This window comes from Manis javanica, chromosome 14 (genome assembly GCF_040802235.1).
Source record: "Manis javanica isolate MJ-LG chromosome 14, MJ_LKY, whole genome shotgun sequence".
NCBI classification, from domain to species: Eukaryota; Metazoa; Chordata; class Mammalia; order Pholidota; family Manidae; genus Manis; species Manis javanica.
The window spans coordinates 51,616,013-51,636,682 of record NC_133169.1 but is presented as its reverse complement, the minus strand read 5'-3'; the positions used below and the strand labels follow the sequence as shown (position 1 = coordinate 51,636,682).

The 20,670-nt window shown below is 58.3% G+C and overlaps 1 protein-coding gene and 1 long non-coding RNA gene across 7 annotated transcripts in view; one reads left to right on the top strand and one right to left on the bottom strand.

The window, feature by feature from the left end:
* ACSL6 (acyl-CoA synthetase long chain family member 6) overlaps window positions 1-18,461 on the bottom strand; it is a 54,164-nt gene extending 35,703 nt beyond the window's left edge. For 2 of the 6 annotated variants that reach the window (XM_017675365.3, XM_017675366.3), the window contains exons 1-5: window positions 18,305-18,461; window positions 3,037-3,257; window positions 1,077-1,191; window positions 378-442; window positions 7-108 (exon numbers count right to left, since the gene is read on the bottom strand). In XM_017675365.3, coding sequence (XP_017530854.3) covers window positions 7-108; window positions 378-442; window positions 1,077-1,191; window positions 3,037-3,257; window positions 18,305-18,353 — 552 coding nt within the window. In that variant the 5' untranslated portion in view covers window positions 18,354-18,461. Of the gene's footprint in view, window positions 1-6; window positions 109-377; window positions 443-1,076; window positions 1,192-1,521; window positions 1,630-3,036; window positions 3,258-4,113; window positions 4,188-7,954; window positions 8,213-18,304 lie in introns of those variants that run through there. The other 4 variants (XM_017675368.3, XM_017675367.3, XM_073221223.1 and 1 more) reach the window with 4 other exon arrangements.
* Window positions 18,462-18,676: 215 nt separating this feature from the next.
* Window positions 18,677-20,339, top strand: LOC108406593 (uncharacterized). The gene is made up of 2 exons (XR_001855487.3): window positions 18,677-19,379; window positions 19,474-20,339. It is a non-coding gene; the product is annotated as an uncharacterized lncRNA (long non-coding RNA).
* Window positions 20,340-20,670: the final 331 nt, after the last annotated feature.

Genomic DNA, 20,670 nt, shown 5'->3' with positions numbered 1-20,670 from the left:
GCTCACCTCTGGCCGATTTTGTGCAAAAACGCCGATAAACTGATCTGTACATGCTTTACAATTGTGTTGGAGAAGTCCGGACCCTAGATATTCAGCCCTGTCAGCCACCTGCACACAGACATGGGAACTGGTGGGAATGCAAGGACTCTTCAGCAGGGGATGGAGATCCCCAAGTGGAGGGAGAGCCTACAGGTCTGAGGGGCCTGCCTATCCCCCTACTCAGGTCTGCAGGGAGCCCTATGAGGCTGCTGCCAGGAGCTCGGCAGAGAGGCTGGGCACAGAAACAGTTCCCCTCTGAGACCCAGCAGGGTGCCCACAAGCCCCCCAGGCAGCGCGTCTGCACAAGCACGTGGGGTGGGGTCTGTCCTCTCACTCACCTCCTGGTATGACAGCCACTGATAAGGCTGCTTGGGCTTCCTGAAGCCAAGACAGGGTCCATTCCCTGCAGAGAGATGAGCAGGCCTTGTGGAGGCAGGGTGGGGGTGCCACCTGCACCTGCCTGTCAGACACCCACGTGAACATCCCATACTGTGGGGTGGCCATGGCCCGGGGGAACTGTCCCCTGGGTGCCTTTCTAACCTGCTGAAGCCCAATAAAGCCTGCATACACACACATGGCCCTCCCCAGGAGTCAGGGAGGCCCAGGAATGGGGAATGACACAGTGCCAGTTTCCATGATGACCTGTGTGACGCAGCCCCAGAGGGCATGGAGAACTGGGAGCCACTGGGCAGAGGTGGCAGGCTGCTGCTCTGTGACCACCTCCCTTTGCCTGATGCCTTGGGTCACCCAGACATTTCAGAGGCCTCTGGATCCTTCCGTCAGTGGCCTGGAAGTTTAAGGTTCACCAGGAGGTGCCAATGGGAGATAAAGAGTATGGGCTAAGGTCAGACAGTCCTAGGGACTGGAGCAAAGCTGAAATCAGCCTTTTGGCCTCATAATGCAGTTATTTCTTTGAGTGGGTGGGAGAAAGGTCAGGAGTGGCTTCTCTCCTCTGAACCTGGGCACCCCTCACCTACTGTGTCCCAGCACCATGCTTGCCTACCTCCACCCCTCCACGCCCCCATGGCTGCTCTCACCTGAGATGCTAAGCCCACGGCGGAACACCTGATACATTGTCCTGGCATCATCATAGTAGTGGGTGAGCAACTGAGGGCCATCCCCAATGACAGATCGCCGGGCCCCACCACTGTCCTGCAAGCCAAGCACAGGCCAGAGAAGCTGGCTGAGGCAGGCAGGGCCATCAGGAGGGCACGCCAGCACACACCAGGCTGTAGGTACCTTGCATGCACACCCAGGCCACATGGTTGGGGCTGAGAATGCTCTGTATACACTCACACACATGGCCTACACACACCTGGACTGGACACGCACTACTTCTATACCTGTTCACGTATGTGTAGTGGGTACACACTCGACCGGTGGGCATCCAAACTCAAACATATCTGGCTCATGCACACAGTGCTCACACACCTGGTCAGCACACATAAAGTGTCTAAAATCTCAGTTACTGTTCATACTCACCGATGGTTCACTCATCCAACATGATGGGGAGACATGGCAGAGTCAGGCTTCCTCCTGGCATCAGCACCCATGTGCCAAGACGGCCCCATCCATCTGCTGCTCCTAGGCCCTTCTGTTAAGAACCATTTGGGTGCCACCCCTCATTCACATAACAGCGTGAATTAGTTGAAGGACTGGCTGAAGGTACTCTCCCAGGAACACACCTGGCCCTGCCATGGCTACTGTTCTACGCACAAATTGGCCATTTCTCCCTGTACTGAAAACCCAAAATAAACCCGATCCCCAGGGGTCCCTGCCCAGGTCACAGGGCTTTGTCCTTGCTGGGCTCTGCAGGGGAGTTGTGATCACAGGCTCACCCAGCACAGCCAGCCTTAGTGCCTTCTCTGTGCCATACCCCCAAGGCCTTACTGAACCCCAGCAAGCGGGGGCTCTTTATCACTGACTCGGCATTTAAGGAAACTGAGGCCCAGGGAGTGAAGAACAGCCCAGGATCATAGAGCCAACAGGAGGCACAACCGACTTCCAAACCTACAGCTGCCGGTCACCACAGCCCTTCCTATCACCGCGCTGCTAGCCCATCTGCAGCCAGGCTGCACTGCATGTGATCTCCATTTCCTAAAGCCACACGGTGCATACCTGTACCTTTGCAAACGTCATTCCTTCTGCTGGGAAAATGCCCTGAAGACCCCAGCCCTATCTTGACCTGTGCCCCCTACCACCAGGCAAAATCTTGCCAGGCTTAGGAGCAGTGAGACGATAAAGACGCCAAGATTATCAAGGGCAAAAAGCAACACGCTGACCCATGTATGCAGAGAGACAACGTTTAAAGGGGGGCCAGGTATCTGCACACACTCACTTGTGGACAGTCATGAGCATGGTTCTAAGGGGGAGAAGTGGGAGGCTTTGCAATCTATGTCTTTTCCTTTTGAACTGTGTGAATATATTATTAATTCAAAATGAACAAATACATTAAAGTTCAGAAAAAAGGCAATTTTTTAAAAAGGCAAAATAAATCCCATAAGCTTAATAAAGAAATCTCACCAGTCCTTCTAGACTCAGCCTGGAGACTCTTGCCTAGCCTGGGCTGCTGCACCTTTTCCTGTTGGCAGCTCCACCTGAGAGTCGGTGTGCTCTGGGGGGCAGGGCCCCGGGGTGGGCCCAGCTCCGAGTCCCGGCTCCACACCAAGGCTGGGCACAGGGAGGGAACTTACCTGGCAGCCCCTGGAGAACCTGCTTAGGCCTCCCTACTGGGGCACCAATGAGCCAAGGCTGCCCACCCGGGAGGCCCAGGGCAAGGCCACAGCCAGGCTCTGCCTGGGGCTCAGTTCCTGGGAGGAGCAGGGGCACCCGGTAGAAGCCCCTGCCCAAGGCCATGGGGACCCACTGGCCCACCGCTGGGGAAACAGATTCTCTGGGCTGTTTAAGGTCAAATAAGCCACAAGTTTGGCTTCTACCTTCAAGATACCCGTCTCTGCCCACTACTTCCCAGAGCCCAGCCACTTGCACCCCACTCACCTCCACTTCTTCTGACTGCATCAGGAGGTTGCACGGTGGTTGTAAGGCCTTTGGCCGGTGCGTGAACCAGTAGGCGAGGATGGCAGCCAGTGCCCCCATACCCACAAGGGTGGTGGCTGAGAGGCTGCGGAAAAACTGGCCCAGGTCACCCAGCTCGGGCAGCCGCAGCATTCTCAGGATCTCCTGCACCTGCATCTTCTCCAGAAGTGAAAGGATGAACTCTGTAGGGACAAGAGCAGTGAAAGAAGGGCCTGAGGGCAGGCTAAGGAGTCCTCAGCCCTGGATCACAAGTGACCCACCAGCCTCAGCCAGGCCCTGGTGACACACACTGCAGGGCAGGCCCCAGGTGAGCCGGGTGCACAGTCTCCTGGAGCCACACGGGGTATCCCAGAGGCTGGCTGCCTGGGAGGGGCTCTCCCAGGGCCAGACCAGGACCCCTGGCATCATAGCTGACAGACATCTGGCCCAGTTTTCCTGAGAACCATGTGCTCAGGCCTGGGCCATGGCTGACAGACGCTTCCATGGCTTCCAGTGCCCGGGGCACGCTCTGACAGCTCCGGGGTTACTGCCCCTGAGCCCCAGGGCCTGCGTGCTTTGCCTCTCCTGTGCGGACGGTGTGTGGCACATCCGTGTCCCTGGCATGTGGAGAAGACAGAAGGACAGCAGACATGCCGAGCACACTGCCCTGGAGGAGGGTGGGTGAGGGATGCAGGCTCCTCCCACTGCACCACAAAGCTCCCAGCCCCAGGGGAGAAGGGAAGGGGGCAGGGCCCACAGACCAGCCCCCACAGACACCTCCAGCCCTCATGACAGGAGGACTAGGACCGATCTGACAAGGGTCAGTGGGTGACCCAGGGCAGGTCCCCCAGACCCACATCCTGGCCCACCAGGGGCTCTGCTCGGAGAAAGTTTAGAGTCAAAGGCCTGACAGGACCAGAGGTGATCTGGGGTTGCCTTTCTGAGGAACAGCAGAGACCCTAAGAGCAGCCAGGGTGGGGGCAGGCCCTGCTCCCTGGCTCCAGGCTGCTGACCAATGTGCCCCGTGGCTCTGCACACCCAGGAGGCACAGCTGCCTACCATTAACTGGGCCCTGGGAGGCACTCCCGGGACCCCCTCAACTAAAGTCCAGAGGAAAAGCATGTGGCAGTGGGGAGCAGATATTCAAGGTTCTGAGAGAAAGAACTCAGCAAAGCTGTATGTGCATTCCAGGGGTAATCAGCATCTCTGTGACATCACAGATGGTGTTCAGGGTGCATGCTTACCTGCCACAGCCCAAGTGGATGAAGGGGCCTGTCAGGGGAACACAGAGGATGCCCTGGGGTGGGCAGTGGGAGTGTTCCTGTGAGAAGTACTGGCAACTGACCTTGATTCAAAGAGAGCAGAGGCTACCGTGTCCTCCCGCCAGCCGCTAAGTGAAGCAGCGCTGGCAGGGCAGACAAAGGGCCAGCTGGGCTCCGGGCTCTGCACTTGGCCCAGGGCTGGGGATGGTGGCAAGGGAGGGCTGGCGCTGGACGCTGCTGTCCTCACCAGGGCCTCCTGGGTATCGCTGCCCAGTAGGGCCTGAGGCTGCAAGTGCCGCATGACACCTACAGATCTGCCAGCCTCATGAGGGCTGGGTGGGCTCCCGGCCGCCAGCACCTTCCACCGGCACCCTCCTCACCCACCCTTGACCTTTGGAAGCATGGCTGTGATTCCCTTCTCAGAAAACAATGAGAAACCCAACAGTGGCCACTCAAACAGCAGCTGCTTGACCCCCATTTTTCCACAGAGAAAATGAGCCCCTAAGCAGCCCAATCATTCTCACTGAGTTCCTGAGCCGGAAACCCACCTTTACCAGGAGCCTCCTTGAACTGGATCAGTCTGAGGCCATCCCACAGGAATGAACCACTCAGGAATCCTGATCACACTGTCCCATGTCAGAAAAGCACAGGCCCAGCTAGGGACCCCAGTGAGTTCACCAAGGAAAACCACTCTGGGGAGGACCCCAGGCAGGCAGCCAGTTGGCTTCCCCAAGCTACAGTGGGGAGACCAAGTCACAGCCAGGCCTCTCAGATACTCACGAAGGAGCAGAAGATCGGCTCTTGGGGTGGGCTCTGAGCTGACTGGCATTTCCTCTAACGGAGCCCTGGAAGGCTCCCTCACTGTCACCCGGCCCCGGGCCTTGGCAGCCGCTCACAGGCCCTCAGCTGCTGCAGCCTGTGAGTGTTTGTGGCAACGGTGGGGTTTTCACAAACCTCAGCACAGAATGGCCAAGTCACCCATCCACGTGTGTACCCACCCACCCAGCCATCTAGCAGGCCCTTCTAGCTCAGCGCTGGGCACTGGAACAAGCCAGATGGGCAGCCGCCATCCGTCCCATGGGGAGTCACCAGATAGCAGGCAGTGCCATGCAGTGCGGCCAGGGCTGTGAGCCCATGCCCGACCCAGGTACGCAGAGTCAGGGCAGGCCTCTGCCTGGGAGGAGTATGGATGCTGAGACTGGAGGATAGAGAGGAAAGGGTGTCCTAACCAGAGGGAAGCAAACATATAAGGGCTAGAGTTGAGAGCAAGCCCGGAGCACATGGAGAACTGAGTATTCTACATGAGAATAGTCCTGAGCCCATGAAATATCATGCAAAGGGTCAGGGCCACAGTCTGTGAGGGTGGCCTCCTACAGGAGCTAAGCTTTCAGAAGTCAAAGAATCACAGTCCCCACGAGAGGGAAGAACAGAACTTGGCTAAACTGTCTGAATTCCTGGTGCCCAGAGGCTCTTGACTACATGCTGCACTGTTTGACCCTCAGAACTGCTCCATGGACTCGTGATAAGGTGGGGACACAGACATCCCACTGAAGATGTTACCCACCTACAGGTACACAGTGGGCAGCTGGGGGAGCCAGGACTCAAGCCCAGACTACAGCTCCCAACTGGGCCTGTGCTGTACCGACACCACCTGCCACCACCACTGGGCTCTCCAGACCCACAACCTGTCCTCTCCTCTGTGGGTGCTGAACCCACAGAAAGCCAGCCCCAGACCTGCCCAGAAAGCCCCAGGCCCAGGCTGCATGGGCAAGGGAGCAATACAGCCTGGAAGGGGAGAGTCACTGTTCTTCACCACGCAGACACTGCTGTGGGCGCCCTGCTGGCCTCCCCCCGAGGACCCGCCTCTTGTCACGGCTGGATCCTCCTCCAGGAAGCCCACTCACCTGAGGCAACGGAGGGCAGTGGGAAAAAGCCAGGCTGCCCACCCGCTCCTCTTCAGGCTCCTGCTTAGCTGCCCACCCCCAGGGAGGCATCCGGAGTGACGGCGCCTCCCCGCCCCCTCCCAGGTTAGGCAGTGACCAGACAGGGTCGTTCTCCCAGGCACGGACCTCAGATCTTTAGGGCTGCTCTCATGTACCCTCAGATTCCCTTCAGACCTGGAAGCCACTGCTGGGCAGCGCTGCAAACTCAGGTCCTCTGAGGACATGGGCCTCCGAGCCAGCCCACACCACCAAACCCCTGGCTCGGGGCGGGGTGGGGCCCAGGCCCAGAGTGTGCTCTCCCCTCAGGAGGGCACAGGGCCTCAGCCTCCTCTGACCTCCACTCCCTCCCCGTGGGCCCGCGGTGGCGCTCGGTGGTCCCTGGGCTCCCGGCCTCAGCTGGTCCCATCCTGCCTCGGAGGCTCTACGGTTGCAGCAGCATGGGGCTCAGCATTGGGGGGGGGGCCCCAGGGGTGTCAGTGGGGCTGGTGTTGCCAAGTGAGCAGCGTGAGTGTTTGTAAATATTCACCTGGCAGGAGGACACAGTCCTCAGCACCAAGTAGCCTCCTCTCCTCCGGCATATCCTAGGCTTCTTTCCCTCCAGCACAGACCAGCTCAGAGCACTAAGGGTGCCACAGGCTGGAGGGACTGGGACCCCCGCCACCCCACCTCACCATGTCCTCTGCTGATTCAGGGCACAAGAACGGTGGGTGGGGAGAGCTCTCAAAACCCAGGAAAGGAGAGATGGAGGAAGGGGACCCCTGTGGGGGGTATACTGGCTCCAAGGTGGCAGGGTGGCAGAGGCTGACCCCCGGGTACAGGTCCTGTGCGGAAGGCCCTGGGGCCCATGGCAGGGCTCCGAGACCTCTGTGCTGGTCCAGCCTCCTAACCCCACCTTCTAGACTTTCACAGTCTAGCCAGAGGGCTCTGCCAGGACAACCTCTTAAACCTCTCTCAAATCTGACCATGCCTGACACTCCTCTCCACACCCACAGCCCCTGGGCTGGTGCAGCCACCACAAAGTTGAGTCCAGCCTCCCCTCTAACTGATTACTTTTGCTTACACTGATACCAGTGTTATTTTCCCGATACATCTAGGTGACCATATCATGCCCTGCTAGAAAACCTTACCTGGCTCCTTACAACCTAAGGACAAAAGTCCAAACTCATCATGTTGGCACTGAGGCCTTCCATGATCTTGTAGTCTTTCTTCCCTTAGAATCACCCCAATTTCCTTCTGTATATGCCTGAAGTGTGGGGCAGGGTTATTACAATGGGGTTCTGGGTCTCTGCAAACATCGGAGGCCTTCAGAAACCGTGGCGAACTATGAGACAAGCCATCAGATCATGAAAGAACCTCCTTGCCTCCGGCGAGGAGCTTCAAAGAGAAAACACCACCTCTGCAGGCCCAGGATGCCCAGCAGATAATCTGGGGAAGGGCCCAAGGGGGAACTCTGGCGCTGCGCTGCGTGGAGCTGGGGCCGGACCCTGACTCAGCCCTCTGATGGCTGAATGACCTTGGACTACTTACTTCATCCCTCTGGGCCTCCTCTCAAACAAGGACATGGACAGAGGGTGGGGCCAGGCCCGCAGTAAAGGAAACACTCAGTAGATCTAACAGTCAGCTGGAGAGCTTGCTCCATTTCTTTGGAAAGGTGCCAAAAGACAACTTGCAAACGTCCATGCATTCACAGCCTACCTTCCAGCGGGCTCCTGGCACGAACCAGCCTCCCTTCTAAAGGGCGTGTGGGGTTCAGGGAGAGAGCTTACCACATCTTGGTCAAAGCACAGCAGCGGCGAAGGCCCCGCCCGGAGCCTGGCTGCCTGGGGACAGCGATGCAACCGCCTGCTCTGGGAAGCTGGCTGGTGGGGGAGGTGTGAGCAGCGGTGGGAGAGGCTCCCGGAGGCTGTGGGAGCAGCTCTGGCAGGGCCCTGGGCGCAGAACACTCTGAGGAGCTGCTGGCCACTCAAGGTCCCGGCTGGCCCCCCTCCATCTGCTCACTGGGCAGCGCTGGTGCAGAGCAGCTCACAGCCGAGCAACCCAGCCTTAACCCCCACTCTGCCAGGTTACCATAGCCTCATCTCACGCCCCTCGGCGTCTGCCCCCACCCCCACCTTGTCTTCCGTCCTGGACAGGAGTTTGCCCAAAGGGGTTGCTTAAGGACAAAGCCTCTTTACACCTCCATCTGCTACACTGATCAGGGGCCAGGACTTCTGCCTTGGGCTGGGGACCTGCAGCCAGCTTGAGAGGTCGGCGTGGCAGGAGGAGTGGGGAGTGAGGGTGGGGGGCCGGATCTCTGGGACTGTGGGAGGCTGGCACCGACCCCAGGAGGCCCCCAGCCCCTCCCAGGAGCCACTTCCACTCCACTCCCCACAAGGTCACAGCCCGGTCTGTGTCTGCTTCGGGGGAGGGAGGAAACCGGGCGCAGCCCCAGGGGGAACATCCATGCTGAGATGCTCTCCACGCCCCTCCCAGCAGCCTGTGGGGCCGGGCCGGCAGGTGGGCCTCACTGGCTCATCTCCTCCACCAGACCCCAGGGTGGCACACAGCCCCCCCTGAATGCCTGCCCTGAGAGCCCTGTGTCCTGACTTCTGGCCATCCTGGTGCCAGCATCCACACCTGGCCTGTGGGGACCACAGCTGAGCTCTGAGACCCTCAGCACCTCTGGCAGACAGACTGGGACCCTGAGGTTCCAGGGCCTCCCAGGGCCCCACTCCTGCAGGGTCTGTCTCCACATGGCAGAGGGGGGTGGGGGGCAGGGACCAGGTCTGGCCTTTTGCTACTTCCACTTCCATGACTAGCATGTGGCTGGGCACACAGTAGGCACATGGTGGCCACTGCTGCCAAGTAAAAGGCAAATCCTCCAGGCCACGGGACACAGCCCACCACCTGCCAGGCCCTAACCACAACTAGCATTCCTGAGTCTGCCAGGATGGGGCCACTATCCCTCCAAACCCAGTCTACGTCCTCATCAGTGAGACTGTCCCAACATGACCCAGTGCACTGGGCCACCTCTTGAGAGCTGTCTGCACATCCTGAGTGGCAACTTTAGAGCCCACAGGCCTTGTAACACCTTCCCTGGGGCTGAGAAAACCTCCACTGCTCACCCCACCACCTCGAGCAGCCGTGTGGAAAGCTTCCGGGCTGGGCAGCCCACACCTGGAACAAGGCATGGGATTACCTGAGCACAGGGGCCCCAGCCTCCCATAGTCCATGCAGAGGAAGCTTTAAAATGCATAAATGCTTGAGAACTTAGCTTCAGCTACCAAACCCATTCCTCTTCCTTCTTGACTGGACCCCTACTTTAGACCTCTTCAGAGATATTTTTAAGACAAAAGGTTTCCCTAACGCTTCTCAGGCCCCCTTTGGGCGGCCATGATCTAGGTCCTGGCCAACAGAAACCACACATGGCACCAGGGGCAGGGAGCCATGGAAGCAGCAACACCACAGGAAGCATGCAGCCCAGTCACCAGGTTAAGGACAGCAGAAGTCTCGCCATCATACCTATGTGACCTGCAGAGATGCAAGCACAGCAGCCCACACTTGGCCCAGCAGCCACCCCATCCATCCAGGGGTTTGCGCTTATTTCTCTGGTGAGAGAGGGGCCTTTCCCCCAGCCTTCTCTTGGGTTTTAATTAGAGACACAGAACCACAGGTGATTGGGACAGAGATGGGGCCCAGGGCCTCCCTGCCTGGGGAATCGCCAGGTGAGACCCACAGCACATCCCCTGTGAGAGACAGGCCAGGTTGCTGGGTTACGCAGCGGCTCACCTAACCAGCCTCTCCAAGGAGCCTGATTATGGCTCTGAAGGTTCAATTAAACCCCTAGAACATGAAAAGGCCCAACTAAGGTGGGCTGTGCCCGAGCACCGTGCAGGGCCACCTGTCCAGGCTAGCCTGGACTCACTGTGAACAGGCCTCTCTCTCCGGCTCACTCGGGCAGGAAGCAGCCCTTGCTGCTCTCTGGCTCCCTTTCTCGTGTCAGTACCTCTCAGGAAGCACACTCACCCAAGCCCTGGTTGGGAACGCAGGCCCACATTCTCAACAACAGCACCAGAAAGCCAGGCTCAAACACTTTCAGGAACTTAAAGATACAAATAGCCTTGAGAACAGAGGCGCAAACAGAAACAGTGTCTCTCATGAGCTGAGATAAATGTCCTCAGCCCGACAAAATGCTCAGAGCAGAGAAGGGCCTGACACAAGCAGTGGTCCCTCTGGAAGTGGCGAGGGGGTCCAGCAGCCAGGTCTGAGGGCATAGATGAGCCTCAGCCCGTGGCCCTTCCTTCCACACCACACCCTGGGTCAGCAGTCAGGACCCAGGGACACTGGCTGGGGCTATGAGCACCACACAAGCAGAGGGACACCCACTAGCTGGGCCCCACCATGCAGGAGCCGGATCCCGGGGCTGCAACATGACCCTCTCCCATCCCAGCCAGTCCCCGTTAGGACGCAGTGTCCTGGCCTCAGGTGCAGGATCCTTTCCCATCACTGGCCCAAACTGAGGACACACCACATACCCGAGGGGTTCAAGCTCCTGGCAGGGCCGCCCTTGCAGAGTTCAGCTGCAGATGGCTGAGGTACAGGCAGGATAGGACTCCAGAGGTCAGACACGCTGCTTTTCTGACATGCCAGGGTTACCAGGACCTCCTCCCATCAGGGGGGAGCTCCTTAAAGTAGGGAGGGTCCTGCTAAGATATGGCTGAGGTCACTGGGGTTGAGAAGTGAGAGGGATTGGCTTGCCCGTTGGTTCACCCAGGAGCACCTGGGGACACCTGCTCAGAGAGAAAGCACCAAAAACAGAACCTAAGACACATCCTGAGTCTGGGGATGGGGGAATGAGGAGAGGCGCAGCAGCAGGACGGGGAGGAATGTTCTAAGAAGGGGTCGGAGTGGCAGAAGTGGGCTGGCAAGTCTTGGGAAGAGCCTGTAAGAAGCCAAGGCTCCTGGGAAGGAGGCAGGGGCGCTTGCCCTGAAGCCTGGGGCAAGAAGCTGAGGCTGGGCAGAGGCATTCAGCTGCAGAAGGAAGAGAGGCTGGTGCTGTGTATATGCCCCATGCCTTTGCAGCCCCAGCCCCGAGCTAATGGCGCCCACCGCTCACCTGACCTAGGGCCTGGGTTTATGGGATGCCAAAGAGCCCCAGGCAAGTGGTGTCCCTAGATGCCCACCCGAGGGGCTGCTCCTGCAGCCCAGAGCCAGCATGGGCCCTGCACCCACCGTTCCTGGTGCCATCATGTTTTCATGGGGTAGATGAGGGGCAAAGAAAAGAGAGCTTTGTCTATGGTTAAAGGTCAATTTTCCAGCAAATTTGATAAACAGCTTAATTTTCTGGCCTCCCCAGACTGTGACAAAATTCCTCTTCTGAATGTCACAAGAAGAAACAAATCTGAATTTCACTCAGTTCCACGGAAGGCCGTGCCTGTCAAGGGGACCCTGCCACCTCTTGGATCCTCCCTCTGGAGGCCAGGGCCAGGCAGCAGCTGCTGCCTCTCACCACCCCCGGGGCTGCCAAGCCCTGATGGGCCAGTGAGAACCCTTGGCAGTGAAAGGGTCAAGGCCCGGCTCAAGAGCCCAGCCCTCAGCTGGGTAGGGAGCTGGAGAACTCAGGCCTCCTTTCCAAGGCCAGGATGAATGGGGACTATGCAAATGACCACCTCCCGAGGAGCGGAGAGGCTGGGGAGGGCCTGCTGCTGGCAGGCTCGCATCTCTCCACTCTGAGCCTGTCACATGAAAGGGTTTATATTCCTGCGGCTGGCTCAGGCGCCAGGCCCCGGCTGTTCTCACTGGAAAACAAAAATCTCTTTCAGACCAAAGCCAAACGAGGCCCTGGCTGCCCCAGGAAAGCTGCTGGACGTTGCTTACAATGACCCACCAAGAGCACCCACCACTTGGATTTTCACTGGCCCCACCCCCTGCCGGAGGGAGCCGAGGCCTCTGTGGCCTGGGGAAGGCCCTTAGGTCAGGGTGGGCGGGACCAGCCCCTCCTGGCTGAGGCTCTGTTGGTTTGGACTTCTACAAAAACAGTAATGGCTGGATGTGAGGCAGCACCCTTTTAAGTAAGGGAACTTTGGTAATGCTCATGGTGTTGGTAGTAAACATGGAGAAAGAGACGGGAAGAAACCGTGATGGGAAACAGCAGGCTTTGCAGTGCATAGAGAGGACTGCTGAGAAGGAAGACTGTATGTGTCCTCTGCCGGCGGAGCACAGTGCAGCTGCCCCAGGAGCCCTGGGGCTGTGGGTGGGGCTATGATGGCCCAGAGCCCAGTTTGCACCATGACCAGCTTCTGGGACACTCCTCAGCTTGGACTCCATACCCAATAGAGGGACCATGACAAAGTCAGACTTAGATTTTGTTCAGACTCCAGAGGTCAGACACACTGATTTTCTGACATGCCAGGGTTACCAGGAGCTGTCCATGAGCCACAGATGTTACCTGTCCTCTCTGGAGCACAGATGCTACTCAGACTCCCATTAACAGGAGACAGTGACCTCAAAACCCATGTGGTCGTGTAGCCTGAGAAGCAATCTGGGGCAGAACCACTTCAGGAGCTGATTCTGGACCCACAGGAGGCTTGGTGGGTGCTCTGCAGATGCCCTGTAAGTGAGGGAAACAGGCCCTGTGGGTCTCTCAGCCTAAAGAAAGTACCCACACCTGATGCCTCCCTTCTCCAGTCTTCCTACCCGGAGATGGGCCATGAACTATGTCCAAGTCTCTGTAAGAGTTCAAGTAGCTGCCCTGGGGAGGAGAAGCACGAGGCAGAGAAAGGAACCTTCAGTCCAGATGGAAGGGGGCTTCCCAGGCCACAGCCTTCCCTGACCCATGGCAAGGAGATCAGGGACCTATGTACTGAAACCGCCCACCAGCCTGCTGGCTAAGGGAAGGCCCACCCTCCATTTCTATCCACCCCAGGCAGAGCCAGGCTTTGGGAGAACCTGCAGGCAGGATGGGGCACTCAGTAACTGTGCGGCAGTTGAAGGATCCCCATAGGCAGCCACATCCAACCCACCTTCTGGAAGGAACTGTCACCATTAAACGGAAGCTCTTCAGCCACTAAGCAGGACCCTGGGGTCTGGGTGGCTTCACACAGCCCAGCTCTAATGGGCACAGCAGAGGGGTCAGAAGCACTGGCCTTCCAAAGCCCAGGGGTCACCACAGGCCTGGATGTGTGGGCCCCAGCTGGGTCCCTCTTCTCCATGCTCGTGACTGCTTTCCCCTTGGTGGCCCCCAGGGCCTCACCAAGTGGCCTCTGGCCAACCTCCCTGTCCAGTCTCCCTGGCTGGCCCCTATCCCATCCAGTTGCTCTTTCTATCCCAGCTCTGACTACCTTCCCCCATCTCTGACTCTCCTTCTCTGAGGCCTTGCCGTCAATGTCTGGTTGACCTTATTGTCCCTCCCAGTGGCCCTTCTGCCAACTTGGCAGGATCTGCAGTCAATGCCCAGAATGATCAATAGCCTGAGCTGGGGCAGGGGTTAGAGTCAGGAGGAGCCCACTGGAGAGTCTTAGCTCTGCAACACAAGGGAAAGAAAGAAAAGAAAGGCAGCAAGCAAGTGAGCCAGTCCAGGGAATTCTTCACATCATCCATTTAGATGATGCACACCATTTACATGCTGTGTGCCCAGCCCTGGGCTGGGGCGCAGAGAGGAGACACCCTGGCCCTGCCCTCAAGGAGACCATCAGGCCAGCAGTGGAGGCCAAAGACTGTACGTAGGTGGAACACATGCTACCAGGAGATGCAGGTGGCTTATGGAGCAAAGGGGTAGTGTCACCGTGGCCATTCACATACCCAGTTTGGGCCATATGTCCTCACCGCAGCTCCTCACAGAACTCAGTTCATGCCACCTGGCTGGGTGTTCCAGGGCCTGCAGAACCCAGCGATGGCGACCTCATTGGCTGGGCAGAGTCCGATCCTAGCTCTCATTCACCCCTACAGCCAGTTTCTCCTCACACGGCTCCCTCTGCCTGGAATGCCCTCTCTTTCCCTACTCCCTTTCTGCGTGTCAGAACCCTGCATGTCTTTAAGCAGGGCCTAGTTAAAGTTGTTACAACTTTAGCTAACATTTAATGAGCCCTTCCCTGGGTGCCAGCCCTGCTCTTGGCACTTCACACCTCTTCTCTCTTTAAACTCCCCCAGTCCTAGGACTGCTGCCTGCCTGTGCCGCCTGGCAAGCCTGCTAGAGGGGCTCAGGCCCTGGCTGCTCATGCCCGGTGGTTCCCCCTAGAATGGAGGTCTGAGAGTGGGGGCTCTGGCTCACAGCTCTTAGGAGCCACGTCACCACGGAGCCTCCCTGTGTCTCACTCAGTGCCTTGTCTATTGAATGGGGATGACAGCGCCACAGTGCCGTGGGGAAGACGGAGGGAAGCTTGTGGAACTTTAGAACTTAGGGCTTGACACATGGTAGGTGCTCAGGGAACAGGAGTCAACAGCATGTTTGCAACAGCACTTCCCCCATAAAACAACTTCCCCATGCCCCCTCCCCAAGGCATTTCACCCAAGGACTATTTGAGTGTCTACTGCGCACCAGCCACTGGCTAGCTGTACAGGGCAACTTCTGTTACACCAATGCCTGGAACTTCTGCTTCTTTTTGCAAATAAGCCAGAACCTCGTGCTCATTTATACTGCTTATTGTGTGTATGGGATTGCCTGGGTCCCATCCGGAGCAGAGTGAACCAAATCCAGCCTTCTAAAGGTCAACCTAAGAGCCCTTATAATCACAAGGGGGCAGAAAACCAGTCAGAGAGCAGGATGGACAGGTTCTGCCGCCCCCTGGTGGTGGTGTGCTCTCACTACGAGCAACCCTCTATCTTACATAGGCTGGGGAGGGTAAAGGGTGTTGAGGTCAGAATTCTCCCTTCTGGAGGTGCACCATGTGCAAATTTAGGCTTTCCTTTGACAGGCATGGTCTCAGCTGTTAGCCTAGAAAGCCATCATCTGTTGGGGTCCTAGCTACCTTTCTGGGCCCCTTGGGATGGCCCCAAGTCCTCACATCTGTCCTCCACTCTAATGCGAGCTGGGGGTGAGGGAGGATCTGATTGGGCTAAACTGACCCAGGATGTGCAGGTCTGAGCCCGCCCTGGACACCTACAGCCAGATGGCTGCAGGGCCGATTTCTTCCACCCGGGCCAGCCCCCATCCCCTCAGGGACTGAAGCCCAGCCTCAAGTGGGCCATCACTGGGCTACATCTATTCTCAATCAAAACATCACAATATGCCCCACTGCTCTCCTGGTCTCCATCTTCTCCCACTGGCTCAGCCTGGCCACTGCAGCTAAATCCAGGCTCCTCTGCTCCCTAAATAAAACTTTCCCTCCAGAATCCTCCCTACCAAGACTCTATTCCCTTACCACTGCCTGGCTTCCCAAGCACAAGCCCCTGAAGACCCACCCCACAACACGTCTTCCTGAACACCTTCACTGACCTGGCTTGCTCTGCCTGGCATTCGGCTGACCCACCCCTGACAGACACCTGATTGCTGCATGACAAGGGCTCAGGGCTGCATTGGCCTAGGTGAAGGGGAGCCCTCTTAGAAATCCATGTCCTAAGAGGGATGTAGCTCTCTGCTTTGCACCATGGTGCCATGTAGGCAGGCGCTGCTCCATAGTCTCTGAGTGCCCGTGGTGCTGAGACTGTTCTCCCAGGCCGGGCACAGCATCTGACTCATGCTGTATCTATTCTATTTGTTTCTTTTTTGCTACTGAACGCACGTGTGGGATCTGGGCTGGCCCAAGACTGCACTGGCCTCTCCTGCAGGAAAAGGACAGATGTGGCCCTTGCTCTCCTAGGTTCAGAGCTCATGCAGCCTCCCCAGAGAGTCAGTTCCTCCCCCAGGTAGCTGCCCCTTACCCTTCATGTCATTCTCTCCCTGCAGCCTCTTGACGCAACCCTCATCTCCCCAGGGCCAGAATGGGTGACAAAGAGCACACAAGTCTACCAAAGATGGTGTCACATCAGGGGCCTCTTCTTTTCCTGACTGAGCCAAAGGGATCTGGCAGCTGCCACAGGACCCTGCAGATTTCAGGGCAGATGCATGTTCTCAGTCTTAACCTAGGAGTCCCCTCTGCCCCCAGAGAAAGGCTGGATTCCAGGCAAAGTCCTAAGCAAGGTGGACACATGCTCTAGGAATGCTCCAGTGTGCATCTGGAGTGTTCCAACCAACAGGCGCCACACATCAGCCTCAGTCTCTCTTACACCAGGTGTGGCATCTTGGTGAATTTCATATTTGCACTGAGAAGTTTGTCCTCTATGGAAGTAGCTGCTCCCTCCACCTGGAGTCACCCTGCTCCACCACTCTGAGGTCCCTGTATGGGCAGCTTCCCCCTACCAGGGAGGCACTTGACTGTTTGAGGAAATGCTCAGTAATGAAGCTGGATCTGGATAAGAAGGTCAGTTTGAGTCAGTGCCTTCTGAACTCCATAACATGAGGACCCCACACTGTGAGGGGCGTTTTCTCACAGGCTGCTGATGACTCCTGACATGCGGCCCCGAAGCCCCCAACACCTCTCGGCAGCCACAGAAGACCAAGGCCCCAGAGAGTTGCCCTAGGACCCGGGGCTGAGCGGGGACCTCCCAAGCGTAGGGCAAAGGGGTACTGGTACTGGCGAAAGGCTCTGAGACCATCACCCAGGCAGATCCTACCACGAGTGTTGCCACTGTCACCACTGTTTCGATCACTCTGATGCCAGCTTGAACCTCAGCCTCACCTGCGAGATGAGCACATCAAGCCCAGAGTGACCGTGCACAGCCTGTCCTTGGATGCTGGCAGACAGAAGGAGCTTAGGGGGCTGAGGGGATTAGAGAGGCCTTGCCAGCTCCCCCGCCCAGGGGAACTGTCCCTGTGGCCCGGCTAGGGCAACGGTGCTGGCTGGGGAGGGTGGGGATTAACCGACCTACCACTCCTCGAGTTTCAGGCCTGATACCACCAGCACTTAGTGAAGATCGATCAATTAAAACCTCAGATCAAACTCTGCCAAATATTATCTGTGTGCCATTGGGCAAGTCAATTAACCTCTGAACCCCAGAAAAAAGGGGAGAGCACGACCAGCCGCAGCACCACCAGGGATTTGCTGTGGACATTAAACAACACATGCAGAGTTTCAGGTAAAGATTTTAGAAGGGTCAGCGTCCTGCCCTTCCTTGGCTCGAAAAGAACCTCATTATCTCCTTTGATTCTTCTGTCTGAATGTGAAGTAGTAAATACTAACATCCATGAGCATTGCTCTGGGCTTGCTCTGGGTTAAGGCCAGTTTGAGGTCCAAGCTCTTCACATACATTATAGGGCTGAACCTGCAGATGGGGTGGGGGTGGGGACCCTTCCATGGTATTACACCCTGGAGGAACCCAAGGCTCACAGAGGGGAGCGGCTGGGTGCAGGCAGCAGAACTGGTGGCTTACTGGGTCCTGGTGAGACCCCTGGTGTGCGTGTTTGGGGGAGTGGGGATGAGTACCGTGCAGGGCTTCAGAAGAGGTCCTCACAGCCTCCTGAGAGGATGCAGGGGCCTGGGACTGACTCCTGTGAGGAGAAGGGAAAAGGCCTGACAGCCATGGGGACACAAGCCCTGGGAAGAGCTGAGGAGCCAGGTGACCCCGCTTTGCAGAAACCTTGTACTCTGGCTGAAGGGTGGAAAGGCAGGACACCCCCGATCAGGATCACGAAGCCCCAGATCAGCTCTGGTTACGTGACCGACCTACTGCGGGAACTCTGCGACCAATAACCCGGGTTTCTGGACCCTGGAGATGGGCAAGGAAGCCCTCGGGATTAGCCTTCGGGGGATGAGTGGGCTCAGCGCCTTGTCTAACCAGCCGACGGTCCTGGCCTGCGGAGGTCTTGGCCTCCGCGAGATTGGAGGAAGGCTGTGGGGGGGCTCGCAGAAAGCAAGGCCCCTCATCCGCAGACCCAGCTGCTCCCCAAACCCGGCCTGGAGCCCGTAAGAATTTGGGGAGGGGGTGGCCTGGGGGCCTTGAAGGGCCTGCTCGGCAGCCCGAGTGGGGGGACCAAGACCCCCAGTGTGCGGGAGACGGGGTTTGGGGGATGCTCACAGGTCGGGGACTTACCCGCAAACAGCCAGAGGGAGCCTCCCGAGACGAGGAAGAAGGTCAGCATGTCTGTGAGCGGGGCTGGCCCGGCCCGGCCCGGCCTCCGGCCCGCAGCCCCGCAGCCCCGCAGCCCCACCGCCCGAGCAGTCGCGCCGCCGCCGCCGGGTATTTTTAGCCCCCGCCCCCCGCTCCGCAGCCCCCCCCCTTCCCCGCGCCGTTGCGGAGGTTCGGCGGGAGGCGGCGGCGCGAGCCGGGCGCAGGAACCCCTGCCAACCCCGCAGCCGCCGGGTCTGGGGCGCCCCCCGCGAGCGAGCCGCGTCAGAACCGCCCCGGCCTCGGCGGGGGAGGGGCTCGGCCCAGCGCCGACCGGCCCCCCCACCCCACCTTGCCCCCGGCCCCCAACGTCAGGCCCCGGCGTTCCGGGGAAACCTGCAGGACAGGAGCGCGCTGGCAGCCAGCGCGGAGCCGCGTCGCGGCGCCCCCCACCCTTGGCGGCCCCTACCCTGCGCGACCCTGGGTTTTATGGCTGGGCACGCTTGGGTGGCAGAGGGGTCGCGGCCACCCATCTTAAGAGGAGGCACACATGCTTGTGGGCCGGTCCCCGCTGAGGCTGCCGGCCCCTGGGACCCAAGTCTGCAGGCACACGGAGCCTCTGGGTGCCAAGGGTGCCGGCCAGCGAGGAGAGAGAGGAGGATTAGGCTCTATCTAGGTTCTGACGGCGGTGCAGCTTGGCCCGAATATGCCCAAATCCTCTGGGGTCTCCAGACCTCAGATCTCCCCTTCTGAGAAGATGGGACCACCCAAGGTCACAGGAGGCCCTGTGTGGTCACAGGCTGCCACGTGGGGTCACACGAGGTCAGGGAAGTCTCATGCGGATCACATGGAGTCATAGAATCTCAGGACAGAGGCCATTATATTCATACACAACCATGTGTGGCACATGAAGTCTCAACAAGCCCCTCAGAGCTGCAGTGAGTGGCCACACAGCCACCCACATCTGGATGATCACACTGCTGGCTGAGGGGTTGGACACCTTCTGTTCCAGTGTCTGGGATTGAAAGGAGGAAGCCCAGTTGCACATTCTTCTAAAAGAGTAAGTAGATATTCTGGTGGCCCCGAAGGACACTGGCACCTGGATTTCAAAGTCTCCTCTCACTCTTGCTTGGTCTTAACTGTGCATCTCCCAGCAGGCCTCCAGCACCGAGGACAGCGCTCAGGCAGCCCGACCCTGGCTCTATACCTGCTGCTCTCCCAGGCCTGGCCCCAGCTGGCCCAGGAACAAGAGGGTAGGAAACCAGAGAGCAGAGGTGAGGCAGCAGAGGGTGGAAGAGCCAGGGGCCTCCTGGGAGCCGCTGGAGACCACCTACCCTCTGCACATGTGCTTACAGCTCAGTGGCTGGGGAGCCTGTTCCTTTGGGGCCTGCAGTACCGGCAGATGTGTGCCCTGGCCTGTCTGTGTATACCCTGTAGGTGCAAGTGTGCAGATGTGTACCTCTGAGGCACTCCCCATGTTTACTATAGGACCCTCCACTTTCTTCCCCGTTGCAAGATCTGGGCTCTTGGAGAGTTGTTTCCACTAAAACTTCGGCACAGCCTGGTAGGATCTCTCCATAAATGTGTCATGTGACTGTCAGAATGCCCCCTTCTTTCCCATTGGCAGCAGATTAACTGAAGACCTGCTGGTGCTCAGGAGGAGACCCAGGGGGATCCAGAAGGCTGGGCAGAAAGAAGACACCTCCCCCAGACCAGATTGGCCTAGAGAAGTGGGCAGGCCTAGGCAGGGGGACCAGCAAAACATTTCTTTGCAGAGCAGCAGCCCCGGGGCCAGGCAGCAGGCCCTGGGCCCAGCCCTGCTTTGCAGCACTCAGCATCAGGAGCTTTGCTGCAGAAGTGCTCCAGGACATTGCGGCTCTTGGCAGCCTCCTCTCCAGAGTGATGTCATGGGACACATTTAGCCTGGCCTCCTGCAGGATGTTGCATCCACTTGCTCTTCCTACAGATGTCTCTGCTGTTTGTGAATATTTTAATTAAAAAACCTGTGCTGGAGCTGTGACAGATTTAAAGCTCAGCTGAGTATTTTTCTGTTTTCCTCTAGCATGGCTTGGTCTCCCTGAGGAACAGGGGAAGGCCCTGGGCCTGCCTATGGGATATCTCTTTTCTAGCCCTGTTTCCAAAACTGGCCAAGGAGACTTGTTCTTTCCTATCCTGGGTTCCAGAGATCTCCTTCCCACTCTGTGGGTCTCCTGACGACTATCCATGGACCCAGGCAGTTGTGACTCTGAGGTCCCTAGACTGTGTGGATGGCCATAGTAGCCACAGGAGAGAACCCAGGGCCCAGAGATGCCTGGGTTGAAGGGCCCTTGGACTTCTCTCTCAGTCAGCAA